Below are 16885 nucleotides of genomic sequence, written 5' to 3'. Positions count from 1 at the left end.
ATATTTATTTAAATAATATATTTTTCAAGATAATTAAAATTAAAACTTTAAAAAATGGAAATCTCTGGCATTACAACCATGTACGACCAGAGGTTGAATATTTTGTAAGAAAATATAGTTTCTAGAAAAAGGGCTATACAAGGAGGCGATATGGTCATTATCACGCTAGATTTTTATGATCCAGGGTGGACCCTAGAAGGATCCCCGAATCCAATGGATAGAGTTACAGAATAAATAATTTTCGACACTGCCGGATTTGAACTCGGATCCTTGGTGTCAGCAACACCATTAGTGCTACTAACACCTTACTCACTGAGTAAAAACAGCTCCTAATATACATATATATATATATTTTTTTTTTTTTGGTTGGCTCTACAGACCTTGTAGACCTTTGGCAGCCCAAACCAGCCTTCTCCACGCCTGCCTATCTTGGGCTACTACTTTCCAGATTTCTGCATGTAGCTCTTTCCCATCTTGATTCTGTCTTTCGATCTGTGTTTTTGCCTACTATAATGGCATTCATTGTTGTGTAGAGGCGTCCGTCCTGATGGATTCCTTTGAGCCACATGTCCCACCCATCTTGATCTCTTTGCCTTCATATCACGAGATATTGACTGACCTGTCACTGGGAGTTCTCCAAGTGTTAAGGCTCTGATCCCAGATTGCTCCTGTAATTGTACGGAGGAATTTCTCATTCTGTTTTCTAGGGTATTGTGTCATAAACTTTAAATATAAATATATATATATACAATAATAAACAATCCTTTGTAATTATTTTTATAATCAACAGCTGAAGATAGCCGAACAGTCCGAAACGTCGGAAGAATACTTTATTAATGTATAATTAATAAAAAATAAAAGGTTGAAATAGAAAGGCGCCTAAATTATCCAGAATAAAAAAAAAGTCATAAATTATACCTTTGAATAAGAAAACGACTTAATACATAACCCAGAGAGAAAAAAACTTAAAATAGCATTATATTTTTCAATTCATTACTGACATAATTCAAAATAATTTATAGCGATAGTAGAGACTTACTCCAATCTTCCTGCAGAGGGGCCAAGGTTTGCAGGAGTAGCAGGTCTGAGCGCAGTTGATTATCAAGAACTGGAAAAGCCTTCTGTGCTCTGTGCAGATGCAGTCGAAACCGTTTTCCATCAACTCCTCCAGCTCCAGTTTCTTCTGGGGGCGAAACGCCATATTAGTATCTGCAATTTTTTTCCTAATAGCTCACAAGTTTTCTCAACTAAACCTATCCTATTCTTACGAAATGATAATTTATGTCACATTAAAACATGCTTGCGCAAAAAGATTGATGATGCAAGGTTGTCAAGAACGGTCGAAGTTTCTGTCGTTACCTTGAATTTGTGTTAGGTAATTATATGGAATTACTTTGCTTGCATTACAAGGTGTGAAATATGCAAGTACAAGAAGATGCACATTTAAGCATTCGCAGCCTGCATTGAATGTTTATAATTACCTTGAATCATGTTGCCGAGAAGAACAGCAAATAAATAAAACTCTTCATTATCGATGTGCTGAAGAATGTTGCATTCGGGATACGTCATGATGCGTAAAGCCTGGGACAGGTGGTGCCTCTGAAATTTTATAGATTGCAATGAAAGTTAATGGTCTCATTACTCTCTCTATTAGCACACAGATATATACATTATTACTTGACTGATAGATCCGGGAGAACTATAAAGGCTGGCTAAAACTGATCCAGAAGCCATTTCGAACATAGATGTTGGTCCCCTATGGTCCAAGCCGTGGCACAGTGCTGCCATCAGGAGGGTAAAATATTCAAATATTCTATTCAAGAAATATTACGCCAATTTTTGAGCATTAAATTGTGTATCGAAATAGTTGCAATGTTAATATTACATTTGATACTTACGTCACATATCCGTCTTTTATGAGATTATATTGGTTTATACAGATAAAAACAAAATGAAATGTTAAAAAAGCCAGATCCCAATTGTGAAAAGGCACTGCTGAATGTGCCTCCTTCACCTTCAATAAAAATCTGAAAACATCAATGTTGAAAATTTGGATATAGTGTATTAATTAGTTTTGAATTTTTTTTTTCCAAATACTATTTAATTCAGTGATAAATATTACAATTTGTCAAAGTCCAAGGCAATAATTAAAAGATATGTTACTGATTATATTCATACCAAAATCATAAAACACTCTCACATATACAAACAAAAATCGAGAACAACAGAATCAAAATATATACATCAATAAAAATACAAAAGGTAAAAGTCAAATTTCTTACTAAATTTAATCATAAAATACAACACTAATCACATGCATATTTAGCTATTCGGCAGGGGAATCCCCGAGCTCTATCCCTCTTCAAAATCGGGGCTGCGCTTGGATTTTGAAGAGGGATAGTGACGGAAGTATAGGACCTAATGTATTTAAGTGTATTTTCTATTGCAAAAATGTTGATTTCTAACATCTAAATTTTAAAATTTTAATTTGTCAAAAAAAATTTTACTTTTGAGAAGTAGGTATATTAATTTTTGATGGGATACTCCTTAAATATATCGTAACAACTTACTTCCTAAACAAAAATTTGTACAAAAAAAAAAATATATATATATACTATATCTGTACCTCTTACCTGACAAACGTCTCCCTTTTGATTTTGAATTTATTAAGAAGACCAGATCCTTCGAAAATCTTGAGGCATACGCATAGTACGTGTTTATCAGGTACTACCCTCGGGTCAAATCGAAAGTCTGTCACTCTTTTAAAATTGTGTTTGTGGTGACAATTCAATATGCTCTTCACTGTTTCAACTTCTAAGTCCTAGCGCATTTCACGGCACAAATTAATATATATTTCCTTTAATCTAAGAGTCGAAAATCTTATATATAAATAGAAGAAAATTTTATATTTAAATAAAATTACGTAGGTAAATTTTTATCGTATCTATTTTTCCCAAGAAAACAGCTGAACGAATTTTACCGAAACTTCAAACTGCTATATAGAGCTGTAAGAAGGTATTCACGAATGCCAATGTACCATCCACTTTTTGAAAAAAATAATGGCGATCATACTGTTGTTAGAGTCGTAGAAAGGTTTGTTGTAAACCATGATCACTGGTTGTTGAGAACGGACTCCAAATTCAAAAAGGATTTTCTTAATCATTTTACCAACCCGGGTCTTCCCCTGTGGTAATCTTAGTAGAATTAATAAGAGAGAAAAAATTGGAGTGGAAAGAAGGAGTGACTATTGAAGAGTAATGAACTATTTAAATTAATTTATAAATGAAAACGAACGAAATTAAAACTTTAACAACAAATTATGTCCAGAAATTAAATAAAAAATGCCTCCTTGGCGATTGAATAGTCTGACCTCTATTGAGGCCGTCCACACAAACACTAGGATGAGGTTACAATCTTGGCGCTGTAGAATAGATGCCGTAGAAGTTCACACTGTAGTAGCAAGAGGCCTCCAGCCGTATAGTCGACTTACATCAAAACGTCACAGCCGACTCCCTTATCTTACACTTTAGAAAGTGCGTAATGCCTTGGTTGTAAATAAACAGCGGACCCCGGCATTAAACAACACCTCTACCATACCTTAACAATATACAAATTAATAGATCGATTCCTCTCTCGTTATAAAACAAAAAAAAAAATAACTTTTAGGCTTTGATATATATAAAAGGATATAAAAACAATGGAAATAAATAAAGAAAAGAAAATTTTTACGAGCGTAAACACAGCTAGTTGTAAATATTTTAACGAACATGAATTTACTAAGGTAATTTACATGTAAGAAGATAATACAGTGTAAATTAAGACGTAAGAGGATAAGATAGTGTACATGAAAAACTCAAGAAAGGATAAGGATATAGGAAAGTGATGTTCAGCGACCACAGTTTCAGTTCTGTAAACTAGATTAACTACCTGGGAAGCCTGGTTACAGATGACAACAAAGTAGAGAACGAAGTAGTGGTTAGAATATTAATTTAGTTAATATAGTTAATCTAAATAGATGTTATTTCTCATTGCAAAAAGCGTTGAATTTTAGAGCTCCCTCTAAAAGAATGAAAGTGGTCATTTACAAAACCATCGTAAGGCCAGTAGTGATCTGTGGGGGAGAAACATGGCCCTTGACAAGAAAAGCAGAACAGATGCTGAACTCCTGGGAAAGAAAGGTATTAAGAAGGATATTTGGAAGGAATTTTTGGAAAGAAGATCTTTGGAAGGAAATTTGGAGAAAAGGAAGGGATGATGGGTCTGATGGAACTATTCGGAGAATCCAACATCATATCTTTAGTGAAAAGAGCAAGAATAAGATGGATAGGACACGTTGAGAGGATGTCCGATGAAAGGATACACAAATAAATGCTTTATGGTATATGGAAAATAGAAAGGAGGACGTCTCCGGTTCAGATGGATGGACGATGTAGAGGAGGTTTTGAAGCTTTGAAATATTGAAAGATGGAAAGAGAATGCAAGAGATCGTGTGGATTGGTTGACTATGGTGGAGGAGGTCAGGATTCTACTAGGCAGTGTAGTGTCATAATAATAATATACATGGATATATTATTATTATTACTATAATTTAGTATAAATGTTGATATAAAAGTTCATTATTCTAATTGAAAAACATGTCATTTTTAACTAGTCCATATAATGATAATATATGTATGTGATATGTACATTTATCTAACTCTATTTATTAAATCCACGTTCATAAAATTATTTATAACCACCATGTTCAACAAAACATATGGAAAGCATTAAGGTAGATGATAATCAAAGATTCCTCTTCATAACAAGTTAACACTTTTTGTTGAGTTACGATGTTATTGTTGGAAGTACTTCGTAAATTTCTTCTTGTATGTGGTTAGCTTAATGAAGCGTAACTGTTTTGAAACGTTGGATATGAATGTGCATCAATTTAAGATAGCTCGTCATACCCTCAGAATATCTATTTGTTTAGATTGCATCTGTCTTGTTTGATCTTACCTTTGGTTGTCTTCATGATGCATAAATTGATGAAACCTTGTCCGGTTAATTATTTACTTTTAAGAGGCTCAAGGCTTTAAGTATTAGAATAATCTAATAATATTCTAACAACAAGCTTATTGCTTTCATAAGTTAATTAATAATTTTGATACGTTGTTTAATAGTTAATTTATTACTTACTTTGAAACGGCGAAGAAGAACGCAGTCCGTGAACTGCTGCTTGGATTTGATCTCGTGAAAATGATAAAACATCTTGTTGGCTTTGATAGCGCAAGCGGTTGTGGTACTAAAGTGCAGTGATAGAGCCATGTCCTCTTCGGTGAAGGTTAAGGAGGGGGGATTCTTGTCATAAACTTCAATGACACCTAACAGGTTTCCGCTCAGAATCATCGGGAATGACAGCAGGTTCCTGAACGTACAATATCAAACATGATTACTTTTACGGCTACTTCCATATTAGCCATTATGAAAATTAAGCTTTATAACATTACATTATACCTAATTACGAATGACGAATAACACACAATTTCTTGTTTAACCCTATGGACTCGGTCGTCCCCTCCCCCTCCCCTTCAGAGGGGACATGACAATTTATTAGCGATTACGGAGAATGAACTCATTCCGCCACAATTTTTAAATAAACGCATGTTTTCCTGTAGTTATTCTATTAAAATGGCGCCAAAAGACAGACAAAAATGTCAAGATGCATGCTAAATAAATCGACCGGTTTTAGGTGCGAAGTGTATCCAGAACAGACTATACATACTATACCGCCTGTTCATAATATCTTGTTATTCATAATAATCCCCCTTCTAGCTTCCTGCATCTTTCCAAAGGCGTACCTCAGGGTTTCTCTCTATCCCATACTCTTCTCTCCATCTTTATCAAGATCAATAATCCACCTTCGACATGCCTTATACGCTGACAACTTACAAATCTACCTTTCCTTCTATCCTCATGACGCCTCAAAGGCCATTCTAAAACTACTAGAAGGCATCAATAGTATAAGCACTTGGGCAACAGAGAATAAACTTAAATTAAATGCCGAAAAGATTAGAGCTATAATCATTGGATCTTCCTCTCTCCTTAAAACTATTCTAAGACCCCCAATCTGACGGATCTGATATGAACTTCTGTAGCGGGCAATGCTCATTCATATAACAATTATTTATTTTTTTAAAATATTAAATACAAATAACGCGAAACTTTTAAAACCATATGTACCTTGGAGGAAGGACTGTACTTAGTGATGGTTAACTGCTAAGAAAAGCCAAAAAGATACCTCTCATGCTGAACTCCAGGGGCGTGGCTGAGGAGTAGGAGCTAGTTACTAGTTGCCTTCTGTTTCAGTTTAGATTAAAACGGTGGACATTTTTTTTTTTCGACCAAGACTCACATTGGAGTCCTATACTGTCTAACCATTGTTGTGGTTCAAAGTTTTTCGTTTTGTGGAACCGCCACTCAATGAAAAAAGTCAACGTCCCAGGATTCGAACCGGCACCGATAAATGATCTCTAATTAGCAAGACTGTGCCTTAATCAATGTAGCTACGGGCGGCCAAATGGTGGACATCTATGTCTATCATTGCTATTAAATACCTTAACATAAAACTGTGCTCCGAGGGCGTGGCCAACTCACCTCATTTTGTCTTCACTTTTCCTTTGAAAGAGAATAAAGTTTGCCACCCTCTCTTCCCCCTGAACTGAACTAGCTACTATTCACAAACCAATTACTTACTACTAAGGTAATACTGTTACTATCTACTTTAGTTAATGCGCAACTACCCTTTAACGTAACATAAATAATACTTAACATATCATTTTTAGTTATTTTTTATATCATTTATTAGGTAAGGTAGGAAATAAATTATTGTAGTAGTAATTACATATGTTATATTATTATTATATTAACAATATAGGGCTAACCTACAATCATCCGTTAAGAGATTGTTTATGGACGAATAAAAAGGATCGTCTGCCACAGACGGAATATGGAGAAGCTTCCTCTTATGGGCCACTTTGCTCGCAGTGGTTGTGTAAGATAAGACCTTTCCCTCTTTCTCGTGGGCCTGAAAAGAATTTTTCATTATATTATCATCTTTCCTTACATCATACTATATATTTTATTTATATCTACCTCTTTGGAAGCTGGGCGCTTTCCACCTGCGAACGCTTTTGCTACTAAATTAAACTCGGGATCATGGATGAAAACAGAACATTTAGCTGCATCCATAAGTTTCATGGATTGCTGCTGAACTTTATCGTAAACCATATTCGTTCCTGAAAATAGTTTATAAAATATTGCCTTTACGTTTCCTATTATCAAATAATATTTTTTTATTTCATTATCTGAATAGATTCATATTCGAAAGGTATTCAATATTTAATAGTAACGGTCGAAAGGTAACTTATTTTTTTTTAATTTAGCAAATAGCTTTTGTCGTATTGATACTTTCTGAAAGAATGGCACTTATGGATCTATGTTTTTCTTCCATAAGTATGGAGGGGAACATGCGCAATAGTCCTTTGATGCGATGGACACTTCAGATTTTCGCAATGAGAAATTTTTAGAGTCGTTAAAATACAACAATAAGGACCACTGTTATTCAAAATATTATTACAAGCAAGGTTCATTAAAATATAATAACTCTCAATTTTCATCCTTTGATCTCAACTTTTGACCTATGTTCTAAAGTTTTTATAAGAAAAAAAAAATTATAATGGTTAATTAGAATAAAAAAATCTTTAAAGGTCAAACTCGTCGACTCTACCTTGGGGCTCTTTAACAAACTCATACCTTTATTGACCGCTACCCGGACTATCTTCCTCCAATCTTCTTTATACGGTCAACTATCTTCTTCCAAAAAAAAATTATCTTAATAACCACCACCATTGGTTTATGATTTGAGTAACTCTTATTTTGTGAAATGCATGATGCGTTCACAAAGTTTCAGGGCTGGTCTCAGAACTAATGCATAAATATATTTTTTTATGTATTGATGTGCATATGTATTGAAGAAGTTTGAGCTGCGAAAGTCTTTAATTCAAAATATGACCCTTTGGCATCAACTCACCGCTGCCAGAATTTCTTCTTTTATTGTTATGGTCTCTGGAATTCTTCGTGCAGAAGACTTTTAAGTCATCATCGAAGCTGCCGGAACAGTGTCGAATCGCTTGCTTCCCTTTCAGGTCTCTCTGATCCGGAGAAACAAAAAGAAGTTGCTTGGAGATAGGGCGGGGCTAAGGCAGTGTTGTTACCTTCAACTTGGATAAAACTTCGACGGCGAATAGCGGCGTTTGAGAGGGCACATTATCATGTCGTAGAAACCAATTGTTTGATCTCCGGGCGGACTCGATCATTCACACGTCGGACCTCTCCCACGTAAAACTGACCTGTGACAGTCTGTTCAGTAGGAACAAATTCAGTAGTAATTAAGAAAGGCCTGATAGGGAAGCGATTCAACTCAATTGTACTATCAGCTTCGTCGTGTCATTCGCGCGAAGAGTTCCTGGGAGTCTATGACAATGGAAAGAAACGTTGGCAGCGAGGGACGATGTCCAAGGGCCATATATTGAAGACTTTAAGTTCGCTGCTCAAATATTTCAATACATTAAAATTGGTTCTGAGACCAGTCTTGAAACATCTCTCCTCCTTAAACACCTCACCCCAAAAAATAATACCCTTCTTACAAGCCTGATAGATAAAATAGCCTGATACTTTTATCTTTAGAACTGTAATATTGTCGAGACTCAAATAATATTCGACAGATACGCAATCATTCTATATTAGACTTAATGAATTATTTTATCATTATGTTATTTTATTTATTAATTTTTCATATAGATAGTTTGATTATGTTCATCTTGTTTATTCTTTTGTTTGTATATATTTTAAGAGTTTTTTTTTCATTTATTTTAATTTTAGTATGTATGAGATCATTCATCACTATTACCTATTACCCACAACTGTGTGGGAGATTGTTATATCTATCAATAAATTAAAAAAAATACTTAATGACAAAAGAGTTAAACGCATGCCATCACTAAATAATTGTCGAACTCATAGGCTGGGTTCGATCCGTGAATGATTTTGACAAGCATCAAAATTTGTGAACGTTAAAGTAGCCAATAATTTTAAGAAGAAATCAGACGAATTATTCCAGTTTAATGATCACATGACAATGTTGAGATAAATCCCTATCTGTTTCGGGCTTAAAGGGGACATCGAAACAAAACTAAATAAGGCTTTTCACAAACTCAGTTCCATCTCCTGCAAAAACTAAATCAAGTATTGGCTATATGGATGGAAGATTTCCTAGAATATTTATTTAAGCAAAACATTCCATTGTGGGATAGTTTCCTAAAAAAAAAAAGAACTATGGTAGCTACCTGCCCATGATAGTATTTCAATAAAAGAATTTAAAATGACTGTGCATTGATTGCTGTTCTGTTTTTCTTCCTCATAGTTGCAAGCACTCCTTAGCATTCCGTAACAATGTCTGAAACCAAGGAAAAGTATTAATATCCAATCATCTTTAATTCTGTACTCCATTATCTATAGTCTTCAAGGTAATTTATAACCATGGTCTGAGAAAGCTTTCAGTGAACCGAAATTAAAACGAAAAATATTGTTTCAAAAATGTATCCAATCATGAGATATACTGAATGGAATAATTACTACTTAGCAAACTTGACATGAGTGTAATAAGTGAGAAAGTTAATTCATAAAGTTAGTCAAATTGCAACTTACCGGAAACATTCCGTCACTATACCATTGTATATATCTTCACAACCCTCAAAATCTTTAAAATTCACTAAACCGAAGAAATGAGTGTACTTCTCTTTCTCTAATGGATGCTCTATCGGGAAGAACATACAATTGGAAAAGCGTTCTTTGTATTCTTCTCTTAGGACTTTATTCAGATAGCAATAAAGCTCTCCTTCGAGCTGCCCTTTTTCTATCCTAATCGGACCTTTTGCTTCATTTATCATTTGCAGTAAATTGCATGTATGCTTCAAAGGAAAAAAAAATATTATAAAGACAACAATATTATTAAATCATATTATTATTAAAAATATATTATTTAAAATATATTATTATTAAAGCTTTGATATTCAGTTGAGGATTTATTGTTACGTATGATATTGTTACGTATGATAATGTTAGTCCCATCAGTCATCAAAACCTAGTAAAAGCAATGTCTTTGAAGTTCATCCAATTATTTTTCTGCTGATTCCAGCTGATAAATTTGATAATCGAGTAACTTTAACTATCTTCTGTCATGAAAATGTTTGATTATTATATTTTTGTTACATTAATGTTACAGTTTCATTCTTCATTTTTAAAGTTACGGTCCCGTCCAATACAATTCCACCATCATTCATAGACAAAAATAGATGTAAAATGTCGTTATTGAATTTAAAATATATCTGTATCGATAAATATTTTAATTATTATTATGATGAGTAATTAAACAATACATTATAAACAAAAATGCGTTCTTTGGGTTATTAAAGGATTAATTTATCGAGGGAAGAAACAGCGTAGGACAAGAATACACTTTTTTATATTCCGAATATGTTTAATGGACACTAATAATTATTATTATAATCATATAACCATTAATAATAAAAATAAAAATTAATCATTTTTGTAAATATACTAACGCAGGCACATAAAGGTGCCTCTACACGTTTGTCAAAGTTAGGCTAATTCGCGTTTGTGCAAGCTTGTAGATGGATTATTTAGATTGGTGTATATAAGATGGCTTAAATTTATGTCTGACCTGTTGAGTGTCAGTTTTGGCACAGATCGTACGGCACTTGTACTGCAGCCAGACGTTAGCCTTCTTTTAGAACTACTAACAGATAAATATTTGAGCTCTCTGTGTTTCAAAACTCAAAAGAACAAAACAAACATGTGGATATGGATGTTTGTTGCTTCCTTTATTTACCAAGCATTTGTACAAATCTTGGATTTACAGCGAGTGGAGTATCCAGTATTACCTTTAGATTGTTATAAAATAGCACTTAATTCAAAACTCATTCCAATTTGTTTTTCTATGATGCACCAAACAGAAATATTTTGAATAAATAAAACATTTTCCAAGATCGCGGTGATTACCGGAGGAGATGGTAGCAAATCTTGTTTCCTTTTAAGGATTTCAAAATGTATTATATTATAAAATTTCTTTTCTTTCGCATATTGTCGAGGTAATATTGCCTATTACTTGTGATAGGGCTTGTGTAGACAAACGTTCTAGGTACTATCGGGATCCAATATTCCGGTTCGTTAGAAACATAAATATTAAAATATAAATGGTGACTTGCCTGGAACTTGAGAGGTTCGGAAAGCACTACTCGACCAATAGCTCTAACATTGGTACAGTGGGAGGAGGACACGTACTCCATGATAATTCCGATACAACCCAGAGTTTCTAAGAACTGAAACAACAAAAATATATTGGCATGTCAATTATAAATAATAAAATTGGTAAATATATATGTGAAGAGCGGATGGTTTGAGGTGCATTTAGAAAATAACACAAATACGTTGATAAAACTTATAATTAAAATAACTTATCGGATATGACTTAGATTTCCGATCTCCAACAAGTAGATGAAGGCTAGAAATTCTGGCCGAAACGTTGGCTCTATTAAATAAGTTCTATCAACTTATTTGGGCTATTTTCTGACCGCACCCCCAACTATTTCCTCCTCATATATATCATCCACGGTCAACTATTTCCTCATATATACTTTAATTGTACCAAAGGAGGCGTGCTGACGACTTATTAATTTCAAGCTAAAACTTTTTTGGGAGCTTCATTATATCGTATAAGATACCAAGGGCTTACCCAACTAGGGAAAGCCAGTTTGATTTTAGATCAAACTGATTATTGATTTTAGATAAAAAAGCTATATAACCAACAATCAGGTTGTGACATTTCAGCAAGGAAAAGGCGAACAAAACCAAAATTTAATAAAGTTATATATAATTATAGTAGTGCTTTATTAGTTATTTCAATTATTTGCTGGAAAAGAAAAATTTAAATTTTATTAAATTAATTTTTTTTTCCACTTCTAGCAAGGGGCAGCACCTCTGAGTACGCACATCTAAAGGGGCCTCTACATGTTGTCCAAGCCATGGCGAACTCAGACATACGCGAGCATTTGGATACCAAGCCACCCGGCTTGGCTTGGTTGGCCTAGGCTCGTTGCCGATCCGTCGAAAGTCGGTTTTTTGGACACAGATCAAAGGGGTTCGTGAGAGCGCTCGTGCAGCATCTCCACCATTGTTCTTTGTCTAGTTGCAACTGAGAGCTGTTAAGAGATTAAAGGTGTTTGTTGGTACTTTTTATAATAAGTTTTATATTTAATCTTATTTATTTATATTAAATTTCCTTTCATTTTCTTTTTTTTGTAATAAAAATAATACAATCCAAGTGCAATGGCAGAAACCACTAGTACGTCCGCCATGCTTGTCTCTCTGAATAACACTGACATGTGGATGGTCCGCTCTTAGTTTACCGAGCAGTTGTACAAGCCTCCGATTCGTGGCGAGCGGCCAACATGTGGATCCGCCTTAAGAATCCACATTGGTTTGGATTCTTATCCATACAAATAACTACATATTTATTAGAGATGGTTTTCCTTACATATTGGTTAACCTTGGTGTGTAACTTAGACGCCTCCAAATTGCCAAGGGTGCTGAGCAAGGTGAACAAAGCTCCGGAGTCACAGTAACGGAGATCAAGAGGCTTCATGTGCGATTGTCGCCTCGAAGGGTTAAAAACGGTTCTGTAACTAGAAACAATTTAAGAATAAATAATTATTTTTTGGCATGTAAGTTGATCTCATACATTCAAAATAGAAGTACTTTACCCTTCAATACCTTAATATGCAAGTAAATATTTTTTTATTTCTGACTATGCTGAGTCGAAATTACACAATATGAATTTCAGATGGAAACGAATTTTTAATGGAGTTGACATGAGTGGCACCTGTTGATGACAACGAGCACTGACACACAATATTGAATGTGGATCATGGTTAAAATTTACTATAATTATTCTAAGAATACCTGTATTTAGTAACAATACATATTAAATTGAAATAAAATGAGAATTTAGTGTTTTATCTTACCCTTTACTTTACGTAATGAGAGTAAAGCAAAGTGTAAGTCATAAAAGCTACTGACACCTTAGAACGCCTTCAGCAAAATTATTATAACGAGTAAGATTTTGGCAATAGACACATTCTTACTTATTTTACGATACCAATCCAATTATTTTTCATATACTCTCACAGTTTTGTCACATGTAGATTATATAATGCGATGACGATATCTCGTACAGTTATGAGTAATTTATCGAACAAAAAATGTAAGGAGTTTACTCTTTCTTAATTTAGTATAATTTGATTTTAATGAAATTCATAGTTCTCACGCTACTGAAGAAAAAATGTCAATCCCCCACCCAAAAACAAATAAATGAATAATTTTTCAGTCATTTTACGAAATATTCCATCAAGATCCTTTTCTGGTCCCTGGTTGTCAGCACTACCAAAACCTTAAAAAACTTAAAATGTTAAGTTTGAAAAAGGATTTGGGTGGTTTTGGAACTGAACGTCTCAAGTACTTACAACACCCACCCTGACAAAGACTCGGGCATTAGGAATGACAAAACAAAGTAAGCGCTGTCCACAATGAATCTCAACTTCAATTTCCTATCCTAGGGGTTTAGGATCATGATTCCCTTAAGGACTGATATCCCAAAATTGCCATCCGGTTGCGTATCCTATTCCATTAAAATCACTGAAACTGGTTTCCTTCAGCGTTGTGGTAATGAGACTGGTGCCCTTTCGATAACCTCCCATTGAACCAAGTCTTCATAATCCTAACTCTCTTCTTTACTTCAAACAATGATAACCCTGAGGAATATTTAATGCTCTGCATCGAGGTCTTCTGTGTGTTGTTAGTAATCCCCCTCGATAGTAAAGTGTGATCAAGTAACATTTATAGGGAGAGAAGGTTATTCTACAGAGTGGTGAGGCTCGGACGTACAGGTGGCACCGTTATAAATTGTTTGGTGGAAGGGGCACAGTTTTGGGGCTCATGGATTTTTGGAGAGAACCATATTTTCGATCTGTTTAAATTTTGAGGGAGTCTCCAAATAATAATTCCAAGGGATAAAGAAAAAATGCCAACGCACTAACACCTGTTCCACATAAACAAGAACAATAAAAATGCGATTGGATCCATTTTTCATTGTATAAATGAGGAAAGGCTTACAATTTCGTGGAAGAGGGTTATGCGCCATTGTACTTGAGGGTTTTGTACGAGTATTTATTCCAAAAGACACTTTTTTTTATCTGCATAGTATAGTGTCCTTTTTTCTAAGAGTGTCAAGGTACGAATAAAATAATCGAATTGAAAAATGTAATAATTGTTTTATAGGTGATCATAAATGCAGCTGTTCTTGTCACATACAAACTCCAACTAGTCTCCTTGCAAAGCTATGGTACAGTTTTAATATTTTCCATAAGCTTCAGTCGCAATACCATGTAGTACAGACATTCTTTCCCACATAAAGCAGCAGTTTTCTGTTGATGCAAGGGTATAAAAGGACACTACAGTTGGTTTATTTGATACAATAATTTATTTTTTGTAAAAAGATACATTCATAATTCCTTATCCTTCCGTTCCAATTAGTTTTTCTCTCCGCCCGACAGGGTTCAGAAAATTCCTGATTAAATAGTACATCAAGGGTATTATCTTCCTTTAAATTATATACACCTAGGGCATCTCATAAAGTGCTTTAATCTTATGCAGGCGAGACTGGAATCATAACATAAATATCCTACACCCGACTCAATGGTAACATAAAAACCAACAGAACATGTGTAGTTGTCAAACATAGTTGAACAACTGTTTTCTTATAAGATTATATACAAACTCCTCCTAACTTTACAATTTATTGCTAATTGTTACTAACTTATTCCAGCCATATTGAGAATCCTCCTCTCCCCTCCCTCCTGCAAATCTTTTGTTCAGTCTACTCAACTCTCACTAATTGCAGTCATATTGGTTCTAGAGTACAATATTAAAGTATGTTAATCCAGAACTGAAAATTTCCCTAAAAGTTAATGAACAATTTTATCACCAAAGGAGGTCCATACTCTGAAGACACTGAACTAGGGATTCATTCATACTACTAATATAAGGCAAATACAAATTTAAAATGACTTCTTGTGGGCTTGGGTAATATTTATCTGTGCATGAAGTGCTTTTATTAACAAAATATTTAATGATGTTTAAGGCCTTCATACACTCGATATGTGCCAGTAAAATAGCCTCTATCATAACCATGACCCAAATAGTTCTTGATCAGATAATGTAATTGCTTTCTGCTCCTCCAACAGGGCTTCTTGTTTGGCCATTAATTACCACAGGTAAACTAACATATGTCGTGGACTAAAGTCCATAATTCTCATGTCTACAATTCTGGTAGAGACTATCTTTTCAAATTAACTAACTCTTCATTAATAATAATGGCTTACTTACTCTCTGAATTGATGGCACATATTAACTAAATTTATTAGAGGAAATCAATTGATCTCAAAAGGCAATAATATGAAATGAGAAAACATCTGTTAATTGAACTTAAAAATAAATCATAGAAACTTTAATAAAGCCATTTTAAAACTAGGAAACTAAACTTTTCCTGACTTAAGGTGGACCAAAAATCCAAAATTATATATTAAGATAAATTTTCATTTCATAATTCTAAGCTGGTCGAGCATATGTTTTAAACAGTAACAAATGTTAGATTTCAAATCAGAAATTAACTTATAAGGAACACCATTATTTCTAATGTCATATTTACTTACTTCAAGTGAGCAATAGTTTTTCTAGTCATCAGCTTTGTTAACTTAATAATACAAACTACCAATTATACCAATACTCAATTACAGCCAATTTTTTCAATTTAATTCTTAAGCAATACTTCCTTAATTTCATTCTCATAACCCTCATTATAGACTAGTGGTAGACCATATCCCAACCTTTAGAAACCTGGTGCCCACAAATAAACCACTCATATTACAGAGGTATTTGTGTTAAGCCAGGGTAGAAACAAATTAAATTATTGGAAAAACTATACACACATTAATGAAACAAAAGATACTAGAAATCAAACCATTAAAAAGTAATGTTTTATGTATCATACAGTGAAACAATTTTAACTTTGCTAATTTGCTCTAAGATTTAAAAAATTTGAACGTGGGTTGAGAAGTAATCCTAAAATACATTCATAAGATTCAGAATAACATCCTTTATAAAGTGGATACACTTAATTCCGTGAAAACTGGTAGTAGAACCTGATCATGAACAAATCACCTTGCACAACCATTGTTCAAGAAACAGTACTTCCTTAACAAAGTACTGAACCCTTGTTGAAACCCTTCATGAGTTGTAGTGGTACAGATTTTCATTTTCAGTAACTAATTAAGACTTAACAATAAGGACTGTAGTATTCTTTCTGTTGTTTATTTTTTCCTCAGGAATCAACATAAGTTTCAGTATATTTTATTTATATTTCATTCAAAAAATGAAAAGGTATCAAAATAGTAAAAGAAAACTATTTATTGTTAATCAATGTTTCGGCCCACTTTGCAGAGCTTCGTCAGGGCTGTCTGATTGAAGAAGAGATGACAGAAAATCAGACAGCCCTGACGAAGCTCTGCAAAGTGGGGCAAAACATTGATTAACAATAAATAGTTTTCTTTTACTATTTTGATACCTTTATTAACTGCCACTCGGACTATCTTCCAACAATCTACTTCATATGGTCAACTATCTTCTTCCTTTCTTTTATTTTCCATAAAACCCA

At 33.9% G+C, this 16885-nt stretch overlaps 1 protein-coding gene across 5 annotated transcripts in view; it reads right to left on the bottom strand.

Moving 5' to 3' along the window:
• Positions 1-15688, bottom strand: part of LOC106685564 (cGMP-dependent 3',5'-cyclic phosphodiesterase) — a 16419-nt gene extending 731 nt beyond the window's left edge. Inside the window, exons 1-14 of one of the 5 annotated variants that reach the window (XM_067045108.1) lie at positions 15559-15628; positions 12879-12997; positions 12653-12800; positions 11325-11438; positions 9745-10007; positions 9384-9493; positions 7132-7274; positions 6921-7063; positions 5176-5404; positions 2634-2821; positions 1899-2027; positions 1678-1813; positions 1482-1599; positions 1040-1209 (exon numbers count right to left, since the gene is read on the bottom strand). In XM_067045108.1, the coding sequence (XP_066901209.1) occupies positions 1040-1209; positions 1482-1599; positions 1678-1813; positions 1899-2027; positions 2634-2821; positions 5176-5404; positions 6921-7063; positions 7132-7274; positions 9384-9493; positions 9745-10007; positions 11325-11438; positions 12653-12760 (1851 nt within the window). In that variant the 5' untranslated portion in view covers positions 12761-12800; positions 12879-12997; positions 15559-15628. Of the gene's footprint in view, positions 1-1039; positions 1210-1481; positions 1600-1677; positions 1814-1898; positions 2028-2633; positions 2822-5175; positions 5405-6920; positions 7064-7131; positions 7275-9383; positions 9494-9744; positions 10008-11324; positions 11439-12652; positions 12801-12878; positions 12998-14989; positions 15501-15558 lie in introns of those variants that run through there. The other 4 variants (XM_067045114.1, XR_010842802.1, XM_014428317.2 and 1 more) reach the window with 4 other exon arrangements.
• Positions 15689-16885: the final 1197 nt, after the last annotated feature.

The sequence above is a fragment of the Halyomorpha halys genome, unplaced genomic scaffold (genome assembly GCF_000696795.3).
Source record: "Halyomorpha halys isolate HHAL.00 unplaced genomic scaffold, Hhal_1.1 Scaffold710.1, whole genome shotgun sequence".
Taxonomy (NCBI): domain Eukaryota; kingdom Metazoa; phylum Arthropoda; class Insecta; order Hemiptera; family Pentatomidae; genus Halyomorpha; species Halyomorpha halys.
The sequence above is the reverse complement of the archived record's forward strand: the minus strand, read 5'-3'. Positions and strand labels throughout refer to the sequence as shown.